This window comes from Haliotis rufescens, unplaced genomic scaffold, assembly GCF_023055435.1.
Source record: "Haliotis rufescens isolate VD_foot unplaced genomic scaffold, xgHalRufe1.0.p SCAF_10, whole genome shotgun sequence".
Taxonomy (NCBI): Eukaryota; Metazoa; Mollusca; class Gastropoda; order Lepetellida; family Haliotidae; genus Haliotis; species Haliotis rufescens.
In genome coordinates this window covers 27082376-27103536 of record NW_025963780.1, presented here as the reverse complement: position 1 = coordinate 27103536, position 21161 = coordinate 27082376, and the positions used below count along the sequence as shown (strand labels likewise).

The 21161-nt window shown below is 39.9% G+C and overlaps 1 protein-coding gene across 1 annotated transcript in view; it reads right to left on the bottom strand.

The window, feature by feature from the left end:
- The window catches only part of LOC124144345 (growth/differentiation factor 8-like), a 31381-nt gene extending 12810 nt beyond the window's left edge, over positions 1-18571 (bottom strand). The window contains exons 1-2 of the mRNA XM_046513713.2: positions 17817-18571; positions 2006-2379 (exon numbers count right to left, since the gene is read on the bottom strand). Coding sequence (XP_046369669.1) covers positions 2006-2379; positions 17817-18426 — 984 coding nt within the window. The 5' untranslated portion in view covers positions 18427-18571. The remainder of the gene's footprint in view (positions 1-2005; positions 2380-17816) is intronic.
- Between the last annotated feature and the right edge of the window lie 2590 nt (positions 18572-21161).

Sequence of the window (21161 nt, the reverse complement as noted above, 5' to 3'; positions counted from 1 at the left end):
GAGATTCACGTGGCTGGGGGTATTGAGACTCACAAGGCTGGGGGTTATAGAGACTCATGTGGCTGGGGGTTATAGAGACTCACGAAGCTGGAGGTTATTGAGACCACGTGTCTGGGGGTTATAGAGACTCATGTGGCTGGAGGTTATTGAGACTCACGAAGCTGGGGGCTATAGAGACTCACGTGGCTGGGGGTTATTGAGATTATATGGTTGGGTGTTATAGAGATTCATGTGGCTGGGGGTTATTGAGATTCAAGTGGCTGGGGGTTATAGAGACTCACGTGACTGGGGGCTATAGAGATTCATGTGGCTGGGGGTTATAGAGACTCACGTGGCTGGTGGTTATTGAGACTCAAATGGCTGGGGGTTATTAAAACCACGTGTCTGGAGGTTATCGAGACCACGTATCGGGGGTTATTGAGACCACGTGTCTGGAGGTGATCGAGACCACGTGTGGGGGGTTATTGAGACCACGTGGCTGGGAGGTTATTGAGACTCACGTGGCTGGGGGTATTAGAGATTCACGTGGCTGGGGGTTATAGAGATTCAAGTGGCTGGGGGTTATTGAGATTCATGTGGCTGGGCGTTATAGAGACTCACGTGGCTGGGGGTTATAGAGATTCACGTGTCTCGGGGTTATAGAGACTTACGTGGCTGGGGGTTATAACGACTGACGTGGCTGAGGGTTATAGAGACTCACAAGGCTGGGGGTTATAGAGACTCATGTGGCTGGAGGTTATAGAGACTCACGTGGCTGGAGGTTATTGAAACCACATGACTGGGGTTATTAAGACCACGTGGCTGGGGCTTTTAGAGGCTCATGTGGCTGGAGGTTATAATACTCATGTGGCTGGAGGTTATTGAGACCACGTGGCTGGGGGTTATAGAGACACACGTGTCTGGGGGTTATTGAGGTTCACGTGGTTGGGGGTTATAGAGACTCACGTGGCTGGGGGTTATAGAGATTCACGTGGCTGGAGGTTATAGATACTCACGTGGCTGGAGGTTATTGAGACCACGTGTCTGGGAGTTATTGAGGTTCACGAGGCTGGGGGTTATAGAGACTCACGTGGCTGGGGGTTATAGAGATTCGCGTGGCTGGAGGTTATAGATACTAACGTGGCTGGAGGTTATTGAGACCACGTGTCTGGGGGTTATTGAGGTTCACGTGGTTGGGGGTTATAGAGACTCACAAGGCTGGGGGTTATAGAGACTCATGTAGCTGGAGGTTATAGATACTCATGTGGCTGGAGGTTATTGAAACCACATGACTGGGGTTATTAAGACCACTTGGCTGGGGGTTTTAGAGACTCATGTGGCTGGAGGTTATAATACTCACGTGGCTGGAGGTTATTGAGACCACGTGGCAGGGGGTTATAGAGACACACGTGTCTGGGGGTTATAGAGACTCATGTGGCTGGAGGTTATTGGGACCACGTGGCTGGGGGTTATAGAGACACACGTGTCTCGGGGTTATAGAGACTCATGTGGCTGGAGGTTATTGAGACCACGTGGCTGGGGGTTATAGATACTCACGTGGCTGGAGGTTATTGAGACCACGTGGCTGGGAGTTATTGAGATTCACGTGGCTAGGGGTTATTGAGACTCACGTGGCTGGGAGTTATTGAGATTCACGTGGCTAGGGGTTATAGAGACTCACGTGGCTGGGAGTTATAGAGACTCGCGTGGCTAGGTTTTTTAAGAGACTCACGTGGCTTGGTGTTATAGAGACTCACGTGGCTGGGGGATATAAAGACACGTGGCTTGGGGTTATAAAGACTCACGTAACTGGGGGATAATGGTCATGTGGCTGGGGGTTATTGTAGCATGAATGGGGGTTATGGAGACTCACTTGGCTGGGAGTTTATTAGGCCACGTGTCTGGAAGTTTTTGAGAACACGTAGCTTGAGATTATTGATATGGCATTGCAGATTAACAATAGTAATTTAAAAGCTTCGGGTGGTCCTTAACTTCTTTTGAGTAGTATAAATGGTTGTCAACTCACATAGCCGGCGTCATCCTCGGACGTCGGGGGCGTAACGATTAGGTTCCTCATGCTATGGTCAAATGCTGTCATCTGTAATCCATAGTTGAGGGACGGTCTGTCCACCCAGTCCTGCACAGTCTTTCTAATGTCCAACTGATGCCAGTTCCGAGCCCTCTTAGGGAACAGCTTCTTGTATCGTAGATATATTTTCCGGGGCGGGTTGCCCTCCTGGGGCTTAAATGTACGGATGTGCAGCTCAACCGCCGTTTTCTGCTGCCTTGATGGTCTAACGTAGTACCACAGCACAGCCTTTTTGATATAGGAGTCTCTTGTCTCATCGGGAAGGTTGAAGTAAGCCACATAACTCTCATTCAAATTACGATCCGGAGGAGCTGAAAGAATGCAAACAAATACAGTAAACTACGGTTATAACGAACACAAAGGGACGACTAACTTTAGTTCGTAATAACAATAGTTCGTTATAAGCATATACATGTATACAAAATACACACAACACACGGGCGGGACTAAAATTAAGTTCGTTATATGAATCAGTTCGTAATAAGCGTGTTCGTTATAAACGTAGTTTACTGTACTAAAGAATCATAGAAGGATGATGGACCATGAATAAAATGCTTAAAACCATCTAACCAACTCAGAACTACATGAGCGGGTCATAGGCCTCAGGTGAACACTTGACTTGGTATTGCATGTGTTTGATAAGGGTGTCACCTGTTGTTGCAGGACACATTCACCTTTTCTAGAACACCTGGTATCACCTTTTGATAGTGATTCATAGACACATGCTTATGATATAGTCAGAATTCTACAATAGATGTCTTATGATAATGGAAATGACTTGGTCGCTCTGTTTATACTTGGGTTATAGACCGCCTCCGTGGTCTAATGGTAGAGCGTCCGCCCGGAGAGCGGAAGGTCCGGGGTTCGATCCCCAGCCGCGTCATACCAAAAGATGTTAAAAGATGGTACTTGTTGTTACCCTGTCTGGCGCTCGGCATTAAGGGGCTAAAACAAGGACTGGTCGGCTCGTTGTCAGTATACTGTGTCTGAGTGGGGTATTCATGTTAAACTGCGGCATGGTATCTCAGTGGACTAGCACTATAAATCGGCATCAGTCCGGACTAGTACAAGCAGCCACACACACACACATACATACACGTCGCTATATAAGTGCAATAATCTTGGACGCGACGTTAAACCCCATTTCACCTAACCTCACTTGGGTTATACGTTTTAGCAACTGTCATTCAGCATCATAGTCATAACCAGAACGAGATTCACCCTTTGTGTGAAAAGCCTGCTTCGCCCCGATTATGTTTCTAGGTTTGTCAGGACCATACCCCTGCAGGTAGGTGTCACCAAAATGGTAACCAGAATCATTTCGGGGTCTTCACCAACATCACGCTTACACACCTGAAATACGGTTCAAAGCTGTGTTCAGTCGAATTCACTCACTCTTGTGTGCCAGTGAGGTGAGGTGAGGTGAAATGGGGTTTAACGTCGCGTCCAAGATTATTGCACTTATATAGCGACGTGCATGCACGTGTATGTGTGTGTGGCTGCTTGTACTAGTCCGGACTGATGCCGATTTATAGTGCTAGCCCACTGAGATACCATGCCGCAGTTTAACATGAATACCCCACTCAGACACTGACTCCGAGCCGACCAGTCCTTGTTTTAGCCCCTTAATGCCGAGCGCCAGACAGGGTAACAACAAGTACCATCTTTTAACGTCTTTTGGTATGACGCGGCTGGGGATCGAACCCCGGACCTTCCGCTCTCCGGGCGGACGCTCTACCATTAGACCACGGAGGCGGTCTGTGTGCCAGTGGAATAGCACCCGGCAACCTCTTAGCTCCTTAGTTTAAGGAGGGATTATGCTCCACTGTTGAGGAGCTAGGCCGACATTTCTGAACGTTGTTATAAGTGCGCTGCGTTGTTTTTTAGCATGCAGGGTAATTGTTTACGTTACTGATCGATATGCGTCTTTCGATTTGAGTTATCAAAGAGGATTGTGAAGGCCATGAATGTCATTTGCTGAGGCTGCAATTTGATGAAGATAAGAGCCCAATAGTTGTTTACAATTCACGCCACTTACGTCCATTGTTCAAGACAGCGTCAACACTCACGTCAACATTCAACGTCACACATGATCCAGCTGTGGAATATGGGGAGTGGGTTTAACCAAGGGCGCACCCAGCGTTATCGTTGACGTAAATGGCCAGGCGAATGTGATGGGATGACCTAAGCTGAGATCAGGAAAAGGACCAACTTTGGCTATGTTAGTTAAGAGATACGCCAGCAATGTCCTTCTTCTCGTCTCAGTTATTTATTTGCAGTGACTCCTTACCAGTATTACCCGTTTTTGAATTTCAATACAGTAAACTACGGTTATAACGAACTCAAATAGACCACTAATTTTAGTTGGTTATAACCGTAAGTCGTTATAAGCATATATAACACATCTATACAGCAAATGGCCTGGACCAAAAATAAAGTTCGTTATATCCGTCAGTTCGTTATAAGCGTGTTCGTTATAAACGTTTTTTACTGTATTCTATTGGATTTTAACTCGCTATGATTTATTACCCTTTGTATGTCACTACAGTTTTGAATCACCATATGATTAAAGGCTTATTGTATTATCACAAGTGTGGTTTATAACCATATGGTTAATGACTAATTGTATTTATCACTACTGTGTTTTATCACCATATGATATATTACTTATTTCATTTATCACTAATGTATTGGATAACCATATGATTTATTACTTATTATATTTATCACAACTGTGTTTTATCACCATATGATTTATTACTCATTTCATTTATCACTAATGTATTGGATAACCATATGATTTATTACTTATTATATTTACCACTACTGTGTTTCATCACCATAATTATGAATAATTACTTATTATATTTATCACAACTGTGTTTTATCACCATTTGTGTTATTACTTATTGTATTTATCACAACTGTGTTTTATCACCATATGATTTATTACTTATTATATTTATCACAACTGTGTTTTATCACCATATGATTTATTATTTATTATATTTATCACAACTGTGTTTTATCACCATATGTGTTATTACTTATTATATTTACCACTACTGTGTTTTATCACCATAATTATGAATAATTACTTATTATATTTATCACAACTGTGTTTTATCACCATATGATTTATTACTTATTGTATTTATCACAACTGTGTTTCATCACCATAATTATGAATAATTACTTATTATATTTATCACAACTGTGTTTTATCACCATGTGTGTTATTACTTATTATATTTATCACAACTGTGTTTTATCACCATATGTGTTATTACTTATTATATTTACCACTACTGTGTTTTATCACCATAATTATGAATAATTACTTATTATATTTATCACAAATGTGTTTTATCACCATATGATTTATTACTTATTGTATTTATCACAACTGTGTTTTATCACCATATGATTTATTACTTATTATATTTATCACAACTGTATTTTATCACAATATATTATTACTTATTATATTTATCACAACTGTGTTTTATCACCATGTGTGTTATTACTTATTATATTTACCACTACTGTGTTTTATCACCATAATTATGAATAATTACTTATTATATTTATCACAACTGTGTTTTATCACCATATGATTTGTTACTTATTGTATTCATCACAACTGTGTTTTATCACCATATGATTTATTACTTATTATATTTATCACAACTGTGTTTTATCACAATATGATTTATTACTTATTATATTTATCACAAAAGTGTTTTATCACCATATGATTTATTACTTATTATATTTATCACAACTGTGTTTTATCGCCATATGATGTATTACTTATTGTATTTATCACTACTGTATTGGATCACCATATGATTTATTACCCATTATAAAAATCACTACAGTATTGTATCGCCATATGATGTATTACTTATTGTATTTATCACTACTGTGTTTTATCACCATATGATTTATTACTTATTATATTTATCACAACTGTGTTTCATCACAATATATTATTACTTATTATATTTATCACAACTGTGTTTTATCACCATGTGTGTTATTACTTATTATATTTATCACAACTGTGTTTTATCACCATATGTGTTATTACTTATTATATTTACCACTACTGTGTTTTATCACCATAATTATGAATAATTACTTATTATATTTATCACAACTGTGTTTTATCACCATATGATTTGTTACTTATTGTATTCATCACAACTGTGTTTTATCACCATATGATTTATTACTTATTATATTTATCACAACTGTGTTTTATCACAATATGATTTATTACTTATTATATTTATCACAAAAGTGTTTTATCACCATATGATTTATTACTTATTATATTTATCACAACTGTGTTTTATCGCCATATGATGTATTACTTATTGTATTTATCACTACTGTATTGGATCACCATATGATTTATTACCCATTATAAAAATCACTACAGTATTGTATCGCCATATGATGTATTACTTATTGTATTTATCACTACTGTATTGGATCACCATATGATGTATTACTTATTGTATTTATAACTACTGTATTGTATGGCCACATTCGACTATTCAACAAATCATGAAGGCTGTGGTTAAATCATTACTGAATATGTTACTGAAACAAGATGGCATATTGTATCACATCAGTATTTATTTGTGGTAATTAATCATGTTATGGTTATTTTTACAAGTCGTTTTCGATTGTTCGACAAAACATCAAAGCATGTAGTGGATCGTTTATAATATAATATAATATAATATAATATAATATAATATAATATAATATAATATAATATAATATAATATAATATAATATAATATAATATAATATAATATAATATAATATGTCAAGAACCTCGTATATTCTAGAAGTCCCTAAGCATATCATCTGCAATCTGTATAACTTACATTTGCTACTAGCTTTCTTTCATCAACTGATATGAAAATTTGTTAGGAAACGCCTCGATAGATAATTCAAAAACACCGACCCCATGGCCCTAATTTACAAGGGGTCAAAGTTGAAGCCTGAGAAGCCTTATCAAGCCAAGATACCCCTTAAAGCTGTCGGTTGTCATCACACTGGTCACGTGCTGCTGTCAAACGCACCCCAGCTGGTTTGGTTTCCGGGATTTTATCATGTAAGCTGCACCTTACATCGTGGTAATACTTCGGAAGGTCAGGCGTTAATATCAAATATCTCATATAATTATGGATGTTTAATAATGGCATGTTCCTCATTAGCTGAGGGCTAAGAAGAAGAACAGTGACATCTTGGAACATTAAATACATAGGTTAGGCGAGACATTGTATCAATAAGGCTATTTTTTAAGAGTTTTCATGGATCATTTTTGTAACATTTAAACATAAGCAAGCTTTTGACCCACGCTGATTTTCTAAGATGTAGATAAAAACCGAACAAACATATGGTAAAAAATAATTTATTTTTTATTTTGAAGATGGACATTTTTCACTCGAACCTATTTTAATTATTCCTACGGATGTATTTGACCATATCACAATTCCAAATCTAAGAACGAAAAAGGTTAGTTGTCAACCATTTGAACATGTCCGTTATTCCAATATTTCAAAGTTTTCGGAACTTTTCCTATGGATTCTTCATTTACCTTGTAGACAGGTATACTGATTAATCTTCATGTATAGTTTCTCGTGTGTTTTGTATCACCGTGATCAGCAAATTTTTAATAAATCACACAGTCTCCAAACTGGATTTTATATACATTTGTAAAAAAAAATTAAAAAAATTCTGTTCAGAGGGTACATAGCATTGTGTTCATAGTCATATCATGAGAGGTATCAAATTACATGGTAAAAGTCGTGAGAAAAATGAAGGATCTGTAACATGACAGTAGGCGTTTATATACTTCATAAGAGACATGAACCAGTCCTTTCAATAGAATAGCCCATGCCCCATGCGCCAGGGAAGCCTTTACCATATATTCTCACATCGTCAACAAGTGTAGGTCTTTCGTAATTATGATTGGCAGATTAACACGCTGTTGTATTGATTTGTGCTGTCTTCAATCACCCGAGAATTAAACCAGAGCGGTAACTGTCTTTTAATAGTAAAGACGTCTTCATCTAATTGCTCTATCTTTACGTGTACCATATAGAGAATCTCACCCGAGTGTCTTTTGATATCAAATATATCAACACGAGTTGATAAAAGTGGAAAAATTCCGAGGCTTGCCGAGGATTTTTGCCACTTTTATCAACGAGTGTTGATATATTTGATATCAAAAGACACGAGGGTGAGATTTTGTTTATCATCCAACATCATTCTTCCAACTTTTTTAATTTGTAGAACGTAATTAGCAGTGTCCTCAGTGTAAAAAGTACTGCTAACAGCTTCAGTAGCAGAGCCATCATTGACGTCAAAGCATTGTGATGTAATTTCATTGCATCGATATCTACAGTGTAGATATCGCTTGATCTAATCCAAGCGATATCTCCTGTGGGAGCTAGTTTTGGATGATAAATGTTAAATGTCTTTACAGGTGAACAAATGACTTGCCTTTGAATGTCTTTGTGATTATGGAAAGGGTTTTGTCGCTTTTATATTTATGTCATTGCGCTAATTACAGGACACTACACAATGTAAACGATAATTTTTTGTGTACCATGTACAGTTTGTGAGGAATCTTTTTTTAAGAAATCTGAAAACCTGCATAATAAAATGAAATGTATTGTGATGCAAAAGAATGCACTTGGCATTTTGTGAAGATTATAGTTATTTGATCAATATAAACTGCCTGGGAAAAGAAAGTATACGCCTATGTTTGATGGTGGCTAAACTTGAAACAAACAAGAAATTGTTATTCGATGGTGATGTACAGTAAACTACGTTTATAACGAACACGCTTATAACGAACTGACGGATATAACGAACTTACTTTTTGACTCGACTATTTGCTATAGTTATGCTGTATATATGCATATAACGAACTACGGCTACAACGAACTAAAATGAGCGGTCCCTTTGAGTTTGTTATAACCGTAGTTTACTGTATTTGATATGGCTATCACAGTTATGATTTGGACCTTACATTTGTTTTATTTCGGCCTAGTAAGGTTTTGATAACGTTTGTAATGTTTTGATCAAATCCAGATTTCAAGTGTATACTTTTTTTGCCCAGCTGTTTAGTATTTTCAATCATTTTCACTTTTAAAACTTTTATTAGTCGAAATTAAATATTAAGTATCTGAAATGAATATATCTTACGATTTCGTGTTGAATTGTACTTTAAGACATACTTCATTGAGCACTGAGAATCAAAAGAAATATTTTATAGAATTATTCGGATATTTGTATATAGGACTATATGATAAACTAACCTGTCTGAACATTTCTGTCAGTATATAATGTCATCTCAAGAGAATATAAAGTCTCGATTGTCTGCCGAAACAGATTCCAGTATATGTACGTACAGGGTTAAATGGTAATGGAAATTCTATGAATGGATGACTGAAAATCAGTGATGACACCAGGTGTTCGCGAAAAAACATGAAACGTAGAAACGTAAATGAAAGTATATTACGCCAACAGGGGAAACATACAGGAAAACAATGTTGACCAAGTCTGCTGTGATATTGTTAATACAGTTATTTAAAGTCTTGCTCTACTGTCATACATTTCGTACAAACGTGGACATGGCTACTGCTGTAGAAGCAAATCCCACAGTCTGGACATAAGACTTATTAACACTCATTTGGCCAAACGTGCTCAAAACGAGACCTGGCGTTTCAGTAGCTGTTAATCAAAGTCTCTTGTTCTAAGGTCCTTAGGCCATTTGTCAATTCGTAATTTCGAGGCAAATTGTATGTGGAATTTGTTCAATTTCAATTCCCATGGGTAGTTCGGGTCGTTGACCTAGCATGAAAAAGATATGACACTTAAGTGCAATGTTCCCCTATTGCTATAGTTATTCTAGATTTGTAAACATTTGTTTACCATGGAAACATGACAGAGCGTGCCATGATGACAGCGACACATTCCAATGTAACACGCACGCACGCACGCACGCACGCACGCACGCACGCACGCACGCACGCACGCACTGGCATATTCTCTCGGACGTACACACCTTACACAACACTAATACATATTAACGGAGGAGGATATATTAACAATGCTATATTTACACAATGAACATGATGAAGTAAGACCTTTGTTTGAAGACCCTTTGTGTTTCCTCGTCAATGCCCTTGAGTTGAAAGAATGCAAGAAAGCATCCAACAGCGAGCGAGTGCATTTGAGAAGCAATGAGACAGCTTTCACAACAGTAATACATATTAACGGAGGAGGATACATTAACAATGCTATATTAACACAATGAACATGATGAAGTAAGACCTTTGTTTGAAGACCCTTTGTGTTTCCTCGTCAATGCCCCTGAGTTGAAAGAATGCAAGAAAGCATCCAACAGCGAGTGAGTGCATTTGAGAAGCAATGAGACATTGAACTGCGGAGAAATGACGTTGGTTCTTTGTACTCAGCTGAAAGCTATGTACTTCAAGGTGTCAGAGAAGTACTTGGACTGACAAATGTAACTCCGTTCCCGGCATTCCTCACAAGCACTGGATACCGCGATGCCGAGCCCAAGGTTTATGTCAGGCGGCAAGGTTACTAGGCGAACATACGTAAGCCGGCACATATGTTACTATGCGGGATATATATTATATTGGGATAACAAACTGTGAAGGGAAGAGTTCATGAGGTCAGCAGTTAATCTGAAAGGGGAGCACTTTCTTTTTAAAACAAGCGATGTTTTGTTCATTCCTACAACGTACATGTGACATTTATTATCCGACACTGGAGTATATATGTGTTTGTATCAGCAAATCATTGTTGTGCGAAAGAAAGAGCAACTGTTTGTCAGTTATTAATCATCTTTTTTGAAAGAATATTCATCATAGTTACGTTTTTCTTTAAAAAACATTGAAATGGCCCTTTTCAGTACATTTTGGCATGTTTATGTTCTGCGAAACGATGTATGTTGTTGAGGAAATGTCATACAAGTCTGTTCGTGTCATTAACAAGTGTCTCATGATTTAGTAGGTCAAATGAAACCCTTGCCATGTCTTGTCATTGACGGTGAAAGTGTCCTATCTGACAATGTACGTATGTTTCACTTACTCTTTCATAAAAGACCGCCCCTGTGATCTAGTGGTGGAGCGTCCGCCCGGAGAGCGAGAGGTCCGGGGTTCGATCCCCAGCCGCGTCATACCAAAAGACGTTAAAAGATGGTACTTGTTGTTACCCTGTCTGACGCTCGGCATTAAAGGGCTAAAACAAGGAGTGGTCGGCCCGGAGTGTACTGTGCCTGAGTGGAGTATTCATGTTAAACTGCGGCATGGTATCCCAGGGAGCTAGCACTATAAATCGGCATCAGTCCGGACTAGTAGAAACTGCCACACACCACAGACACACAGACACACACACAGACACACACACACACACACACACACACACACACACACACACACACACACGCACGCACGCACGCACGCACGCACGCACGCACGCACGCACGCACGCACGCACGCACGCACGCACGCACGCACACACACATGTATGCACGTCGCTATATAAGTGCAATAATCTTGAACGCGACGTTAAACCTTGAGCGACGGGGGCTACTAGTAGGGCAGGGCATGCTTACCCTTTTCGCGAATACCTGGTGTCATCACTGATGTTTAGTGATCCATTCATATAATTTACACCGCCTTTTTGCCTGTTACACCAAATGGATACTGGTTATACTCTGGTGTTGACGTTTTATATCAATACTACCATAATACTACTATAATTATACCAGCGATACAATTTACATCGACAACACTGATGAGAAGAGCATTAAGCTCACTGCCAGAGAATCGAGGTCTTTCCAGAAGCATAATGCACAATGCCCGACACGTGGGTTTCGCCAGGGCATGAAGAATACAGTTGTATCAAAATTTCTGCAATATCAATGGGCCTCGTATACTGTACTTATGTGTTGAACACAACCCAGGTCTCCCCGCTTGACGGGCGAACGCATTGACGACTAGGCTACCTAGACTACTGATGATTTGATCAAACCATGTATCGTGGATGTCTACCCCTTAAAGGTGAATGAGTGAGTGAGTATGGTTTTACGCCGCTTTTAGCAATATTCCAGCAATATCACGGCGGGGGACACCAGAGATTGGCTTCACACATTGTACCCATGTCGGGAATCGAACCCGGGTCGTCAGCGTGACGAGCGAACGCTTTAACCAATAGGCTACCCAACCGCCCCCTATCCATTCAAAACTTAAATTATGCTTTATATAAGAGAGCTTTAAATCATACTATTATTTATACAGTAAACTACGGTTATAACGAACACAAAAGGGACCATTGACTTTAGTTCGTAATAACAGTAGTTCCTCATAAGCATATATACAAAATACATACAACAAACCGCCGGGACTAAAATAAAGGTCGTTATATCAATCACTTCGTAATAAGCGTGTTCGTTATAAACGTAGTTTACTGTATAGACATATAATGATATATTATTCTCCACGCACGGTTGTTATGGAACCGATTACAAATCTAATGAGAAGCTTGTGTTGTTGAGATAAATGCTGCACGTCTTCCATATAAACAGATTAACAATTATGGACAAGGCGCCAACGTGGTCAATATTACTCTGATTAACAAGCAAAGGTAGGGCCGCGATGGAGATGTTATGATAACGTACATGGATAGTAGTTACGACGTGCTTGCACGTACTTGACATTCCAAATCCATGGATAATGGTATAGTTAGGGCTTCTGATGCTACAGTTCAATGGTTATAATGATATAGACTAACATGTAGTCTCTGAAATAAAATAAAATAAAATGTCTGCATTTATCTCAAAACACATACTGGTAAGGGGCTAGGTATCTGTTAATTTCTCGAAACTGAAGGAATCTTGACTTGTCAAAGTATTGCAGACTAGACTATGAGAGAAAATTAGGAACTGAAATGGTAGATACCGGTTCGCGAACACGTGGTATCATCACTATTTCGTGGTTTATAAATACATGCTTATGATATCGTCGGATTCATACAATGGACTCTGCTTTTAGTCGAGATGTCTTGAAGTTATGATTATGGAAATGTCGCTTCAGTTTAGTATCAGTGTCTGCAAATAATGTCATTAACATGAATTGAAGGCGATACTTGGTGAGATGAGGTGAAATGGGGTTAAATGTTGCGTCCAAGATTATTGCACTTATATAGCGACGTGCATGCACGTGTGTGTGTGTGTGTGTGGCTGCTTGTGCTAGTCCGGACTGATGCCGATTTTGTGTGCTCCCCATTGTGATACCATGCCGCAGTTTAACATGAATACTCCTCTCAGACACAGTATACTCCGGGCCGACCAGTCCTTGTTTTAGCCCCGTAATGCCGAGCGTCAGACAGGGTAACAACAAGTACCATCTTTTAACGTCTATGACGTGGCCGGGGATCGAACCCGGGACCTACCACCAGACCACGGAGGCGGTCTAAGGCGATATTAACATGACACATGGACATGATTTACATGACGATAATTACAGAATATAAATATGAATACATTTTTACTTGAGCTTTTAAAATGTACAACTTTTCCTGAATAAATGTACAATGCTTGGCAGAAGTCTTCTACAGCGTAGTTCCTGGACAGTTGACACCATGAATAACAACGACGACATGACTCGTGTATACCTCGGGTCTCACACTCCCATAAATAGGCCAACAAGGACAAGATCAACGGTGCCGGTAGGGAAGTTTCAGTAATTGTTGCTAGAAACTAGTCGCGGCAATACTCGACCTTTTCTCTGTAATATAAGTAGCTAGTATGGTATAGCTGACCATGATAACGTCGTTAGCGTTGGAGTAGATACAGCTACCTTGAGTGAGTTGGGTTTTCATGCCGTTTTGAACAGTATTTCAGTTATATAACTTCATGTGGAAAGAAAGACGCAGGAATGACATGCTGGCCATACACGTTCAACATTTTGGTGACAGCTTTGAGCACTGTTTTGGTGCTGATAAATCAATGATGATAATAAGGGTGAATCTAGGCTCGAACCCATCAAGGTGCATTTGTACCCGTGAAGATCCGGGGTAGAATAGGTCTTCGGCAACCCATGCTTGCCGTAAAAGGCGACTATGCTTGTCGTAAGAGGCGACAAACGGTCAGGCTCGCTGACATGGTTGATGCATGTCATAGTATCCCAATTGCGTGGATCGATGCTCATAATGTCAATCAGCGGATTGTCTGGCCCAGACTCGATTATATACAGACCGCCGTCATATAGCTGGAATATTGCTGAGTGCGACAACAAACAAACAAACAAACAAACAAACAAGGTACGTCTGATATAATTGCAGCATCTTAGATTACAGCACTACTAGCGACCCACGAGGAAAATACAGCTGGTAAAGACATATGTTCGGCTACATCTTAACAACTGACTACCTGGATCAATACTCGTATGTACGACATGACATATTACAAGATATTGCTCAGCGTTCTGGACGTAAAGATGCCCTTATGTACAAGACGTCATATTGCAAGCTATCACACGGATTAGGTGTGCTGCACGTGGAGATTCTTGTTTGTGTAAAATGTCTGCTTACAAGCTATAGCACGGATTAGGTGTGCTGCACGTGGAGATCCTTGTTAATATAATATGTCAGCTTACAAGCTATAGCACGAATTAGGTGTGCTGCACGTGGAGATCCTTGTTTGTGTAATATGTCAGCTTACAAGCTATGGCACGGATCAGGTGTGCTGCACGTGGAGATCCTTGTTTGTGTAAAATGTCTGCTTACAAGCTATAGCACGGATTAGGTGTGCTGCACGTGGAGATCCTTGTTTGTGTATAATATGTCAGCTTACAAGCTATGGCACTGATTAGGTGTGCTGCACGTGGAGATCCTTGTTTGTATAAAATGTCAGCTTACAAGCTATAGCACGGACTAGGTGTGCTGCACGCGAAGCTACTGGTTTGTACAATTGAAGGTGCCAGTTTGCATAATATGTCAGCTTACAAGCTCTAGCAAGCTATATATATCAGTTTGTACAATAGGTCAACTTACAAGCTATAGCACGTGAAGGAAACCGTAGTATATCATGACATTTTAAAGGGTGCATTTTAGCAATAATCAGCGCATAGTCAAAACTCCGCAAGTGTGTGTTTGTTTGCTTGTTTGTTTGTTTAACGCCTCACTCAGCAATATTCCAGCTATATGACGGCGGTTTGTAAATAATCAAGTCTGTACCAGACAATCCAGTGATTGACATCACGAGCATCGATCTACGCAATTGGGATCGATGACGTGCATCAACCAAGCCAGCGAGCCTGACCACACGATCCCGTTAGTCGCCTCTTACGACAAGCATAGTCGCCTTTTACGGCAAGCATGGGTTGCTGAAGACCTATTTCACCCCGGATCTTCACGGGTCCAAAGCAAATGGATAACCCCCAGACAGATTACTTGAATGTCATAACCATCATAAATCATCGTACCACTTTACGACTGTTTTGAAAGGACATTTATACAACATCTACAGTATCTTTCCATCATGTTGCAAGCCTAAATCTGACTATAACATCGCGGCATATGTATTTCGTAAAAGTAAAAAAATAACGTGATATCCACTGATGCAGTTCAAGGATATTCCGTCATTCTGGACCGAGGTCGGAGGAAATGTCAAGGACTATAACATCTTCACCAAGACCTAGTTCGATTGCCAACGTGACACAGTTTTTCTCTAATTGCCTGATTTCTAATAGCTCTGTCCCCGTTGAATGTTGCCCTACCAGTGGGTCAGGACACACTCACCTCTTCGCTGACACTTGCTATCATCACTATTTCACAGTGTTCCATAAACATGACCTGATGATATAGTCGGAATCGTAAAATGGAGACTGCTTATAATTATATAAAGGGTTTTGTCGCTCTTATCTATTTGAAGACCTTTCCAATTACTCTTACAAATGTCAATGGTGGAGACACGCAATACCGACCTTGTATCTTAATTAAGTTTCCTTCTCAATAAATATTTCTTCAGTTTAGTTAAACGCCAGTGTTTACATGTCATTGTTTGCTTAGAAGGCGGTATTGTGACAGTGATTTAAACTAATGCCAACTTTATTGAAATAGTTGAAATATGATAATAAGGTGACAAACTTTCAAAATCTCTCTCAGACAACCAGTCTCAACCCCACACGGAAATGAAAGCTAAAAGGGCCAACATCTGGCAAAGTAACTTTGACCCTTTTGAAACTTGACTTTGGCCCTTTTATAGAATTTTAAGTACCTATATTTCAAAAACGCATCAATGAAAACATACAATATTTTTTCTACATGTAGACAAGAACTCAGATGCTATTCATTCAATAATATGCAAAAAGGGCCAAAGTTCTAAGCTCTTCAGTTGTGCCCCAAGTGTACATGTATTAATCTCTACAGTTATCAGCTGACTGAGAAATATATGACATTGGTTATTCATTTATAGACAAAACACCCTCATTACATGTACGAGTAGGTCGAACTCATCTGTGATATATCTGTTTCAGTAGTTAAAGTGAGTGAGTGATTGTTAAACGCTATAGCAGCAATTTCTTCAGTCAGTCGAAGGAAGAGCGGTGGGGTAGCCAAGTGGTTAAAGCGTTCTCTGATCACGTGGGAAACATGGGTTCTATTCCCCACATGGGAACTATGTGTGAAGCCCATTTCTGATGACCTCCGCGCTGACATTCCTGGAATGTTGCTAAAAGAGGCGTAAAATCCGACTTACACAATCAATCGTAGAAGACATATATCGTATTGAATATATGCCACCTTGATATCATTCTTTAAGAAATAATATGTTTGTATTTTGCAAACAATGACAGATTGCAAATCATGGCAAGAAAATTTAATATTGACAAAATGCAAAGACACTACATCTTGATTGGAATCCATTCTCTAACGATGGTATGGTATTCCAACCAGGTTATCCCACTGCGCATGTGAATTGAGCTACGAGGAAAGCACCGCTTTTCAGCTTGAAAGTGCTGTTTCAGTACAAAGATCGATAATAAGGTTTCAGGTGACCTCACGTGGGACTACTCACGTTTACATCACAACAATTGCCAAACATTGAAAATGACGTAACAGTTGAACAGAAGTTGCCTCACTATCAAAATAGTATTTCCTAGCATATTATTGACTATTCTGTGCAGTACTTATCAACTTTTCTTAACAAATCGCGTAAAACAGTAAACAATCTATTAGTACTAGTTTCAGAGCAAGTTCACCCGTGGGGCAGGACACGCTCTCCTTTTCGCGAACACCTGGTATCTTCACTATTTGAGAGTCATTCGTAAACAATGCAATTGTTGTTACTGTTAATCCTCAACCTACTATAAATATTCCGTACCATACTCATTACTGAGCCTTGCTTCCAATACCGAAACGTCGCCTTGACAGAAAATAAAGTTGTTATCCATAAATTATCTCCACTTTGTCATTCGTAAATACATGCTTATGATATCGTCAGAATCGTACAAAGGACCGTGCTTTTAGCAGAAATTTAGTATGACTATTTAAAGGGTTTTGTCTCTTTTATTGCCATTATATCAATGAATCTAGAGCCATGCACTTAAGACAGGTATATGCAGTGACCCTTTACGGAACATATAAATGATTGCATGTCATTAATGACTTTCAGTATAATACTTACGTGTTTTAGCAATGGTGAAGATGCGTTCTGTATGGCCGTAGAGACGATCATCAAAAACATATTTGTCATGGTAACCGTAGTTATCTGGTGAATCCCCCTGTATTCCTGACCTCTCGAGCAGCTGAGAGATCTTAGGCGCTTTGGGCAGCGTTCTGCCGGTCATGTTTGGAGGACTGTGGAAGTGCAGTTTTTCAAGAATCTGATTCTTAATAACCGCGATTCTATACTTACGATCATCTTCTCTCATAGCACACGCAACACATTTGTTAACCGGCGCTGATGTGGCGAAACCAGCTAAACTACCGTTCCCATACAGACTATCTTCTGTCTCGTTTACACTCGTAGCATTCATACTGTCATTAAACTTCCAAACACTGGTGCTGTTCTCATTGACCCCATGTGGCACATACGTTGTACTTAAGTTGACGTGAACGTCTTCGCCATCATCATAGGTATCCTCCTCATCAACATAGCTGCTATTAGATTCTCCTAGTTGTGTTAAAGTGTCGTTCCTCTCTACGGCATCAGTCAGGGAATATTTTCCAAGCATGCCTAGTATAGCGACAATGACAAGGGCAAGAACGGTAACATGGTCAAAGTGCGTAACCATTCTGCCGGAGAGAAATCAGCTGATCAGCTCCTTACGAACGCCACTGCGGCACTAGCGATCAGCTGTTCACTCGGCCTTTCCAGCAGTCACTGTGTTATCGCTGACAGGGTCTATGTTTTATACAGCAGCGACGCTTCCACTACTTATAACACCATTTCTCGTGTTGACGGACAGCTTGAGTGGGCAGACGTGCGGCATGATGGACACATTCTCCGCCCAAAGGGATTCTCACATCGATGGAGATTGGCACAAACATTTGATCCTTTAACTACTGGTAACAGATGACACTCGCTGATACAACGGCCAGTGTGACTTCATCGGCAGATCAATATCGAGTGCCATAAACCATGCGAAATGAGCATATTTCGTTGACTCTTGATTAATCCACCCCTGGGTTATTGATTTTTATAACTATGATTTTGTTACAAGTACACAAAGCGGTTGCAACGCGAAAGATTTAATTCACGTTTGATCGTAGTAGAGAATGGTTTTAATACCATGGTGTATATGTATTGGGCATGCAATGTTTATGAATCAAGAATGAAGAATTTTATTGTACAGAACACTCTCGCAGGGAAGGGTACAAACTATCTACTTTTGGGAATAAATATGATCATAGATATGAAAGGTAGATATACATAATGTACATCATATATATAGAGATATTACATTTTATTTTCATTCACGGTACGTAAAGATTTATATGTATCATAAGGTGCCTGGCAGAGTAACCTTAGTGTACGTGTGTATGTGTGTATTAGTGTATATGTGCTATAATTTGATGCTACATTTAGATTGATGTTCTTGTGTTTGTGGTTCTAACGTCAAGGCATACATTGAAACATGTAACTCCTAAATATTATGCCGCTACTCGTTAAGACATATAGCCCCATATCTTATGCTGCTGTTTCCCATTGCAATGAGGCACCCACATCCCATGTCACTGAACACGTTAAGACATGAAGCCTCGTATCTCAAGTCAGGGTAAATGGAGACTCATGAAACTCATTAAAAGATCAGATATATTATTTATTCTATGATCACTAATGGGTACTTATTTAATTGCGATACCACTATACAATCTTTGCTGTAAGCCCCAACTATCTGAAGTAGTGTCCATTCACACTGGACGAATAGTTTGATCCGCTTCACTGAGACATGGGTAGGTTTGATTTGGTTGTAAATTCCGAAGATTGTTTGTTTTGTTTCTCTCTTTTTTAACACCACAATATTCCAGCTATAGGACGGCGGTTCGAAATTATCGAGTCTGGACCAGACAATCCATTTAATGGGCATCGATCTTTACAATTGCGATACAATGTCGTGCATCAACCAGGTCAGCGAGCCTGACTACCCTATCCCGTTAGTTGTCTTTTACGACAAGCATAGTCGTCTTTTACGGCAAGCATGGGTTGTTGAAGACCTTTTCTAACCCGAATCTTCAGGGGTAAATTCCCAAGTAGAAAATATCTCATGTACCCTTTCTTTTTCGTGAAAGCCGTCGAGAAACGCGAGCACGACCATCAATATGGAACAAGCAGAATCAGCTCATCAGGAAGCAGCACTCTCTGACAGTCACGGATCTGCGTTGTCCAATCTTGCAAACCAACGTTTGGAACCTTACATTTGGAGTGTTTCGACGACGTGTTTCAGCCTATTAACGTTTTGAGAACGCTTGTTTTGGTCAAATCCAATTTTCAAGTGTATACTATATTTTTCCCGGCAGTTTATATCGGCTAGAGTACAAAATTGGTTATAGTTAGCTGGGCATACTTTTTACCGGTTTTATTCGTTGGATCATGCAACTTTCTTTGTTAATTAACGCCGCACTAAGCAACATCACCGCTATATGAAGGCGGTCCGTAAATGATCAACTCTGGACCAGACAATCAAGTGATTGACATCATGAGCATCGATCCACGCAATTGATGACACGCATCGATGACATGCACTAACCAAGTCAGCGAGCCTGACCACCCGATCCCGTTAGTCGCCTCTTACGACAAGCATAGTCGCTTCTTACGACAAGCATGGGTTGCTGAAGACCTATTCTGACCCGGATCTTCACGGGTTGGATCATGAACTAAATGCATCGGGTGGTCAGGCTCGATGACTTGGTTCATTGCATGTCGTCGTACCCCGTCGGCGTGGAACGTTGCTAATGATGTCACTCACAGGATTATCTGGTTCAGAGTAACTTTACTGGACGCTTTCATACAGTGGATTGATTCCGACCGTGGCATAAAACAACAAACGAATATACGTATTTTGTGACAGGAAAATTTTGCTTTTAGAGGAGTTACTGTTGATGTATTCCAGAGGAAGTACCCTCCACTTACAAAGACAATGCGAATAGAAATGATTCGAGTGATTGAATGAGTATTGTTTTACGCCGCTTTTTGCAATATTCCAGCAATATCAAAGCGGGGGACACCAGCAATGGGTTTCACACATTGTACCCATGTGGGGAATCGAACCCGGGTCTTAGGCGTGACGAGCGAACACTTTAACCACAAGACTACCCCACCGCACCAATATGACTCGAAACGAGAATACAATAAAGGCAGTGGTGTGAGTGGTCTGGAATTTAAATAAATGAAACCAACGAAAAAAACATACACTCTTGTCCAGTTGGGTGAGTTTGGTTTAGAGATGAACAGCTGCCGAATTCCAGACGAGGTCACACCGGGTACCCATGTGGTGAATCGAACCCGGGTTAACAGCTTTGAGAGTCA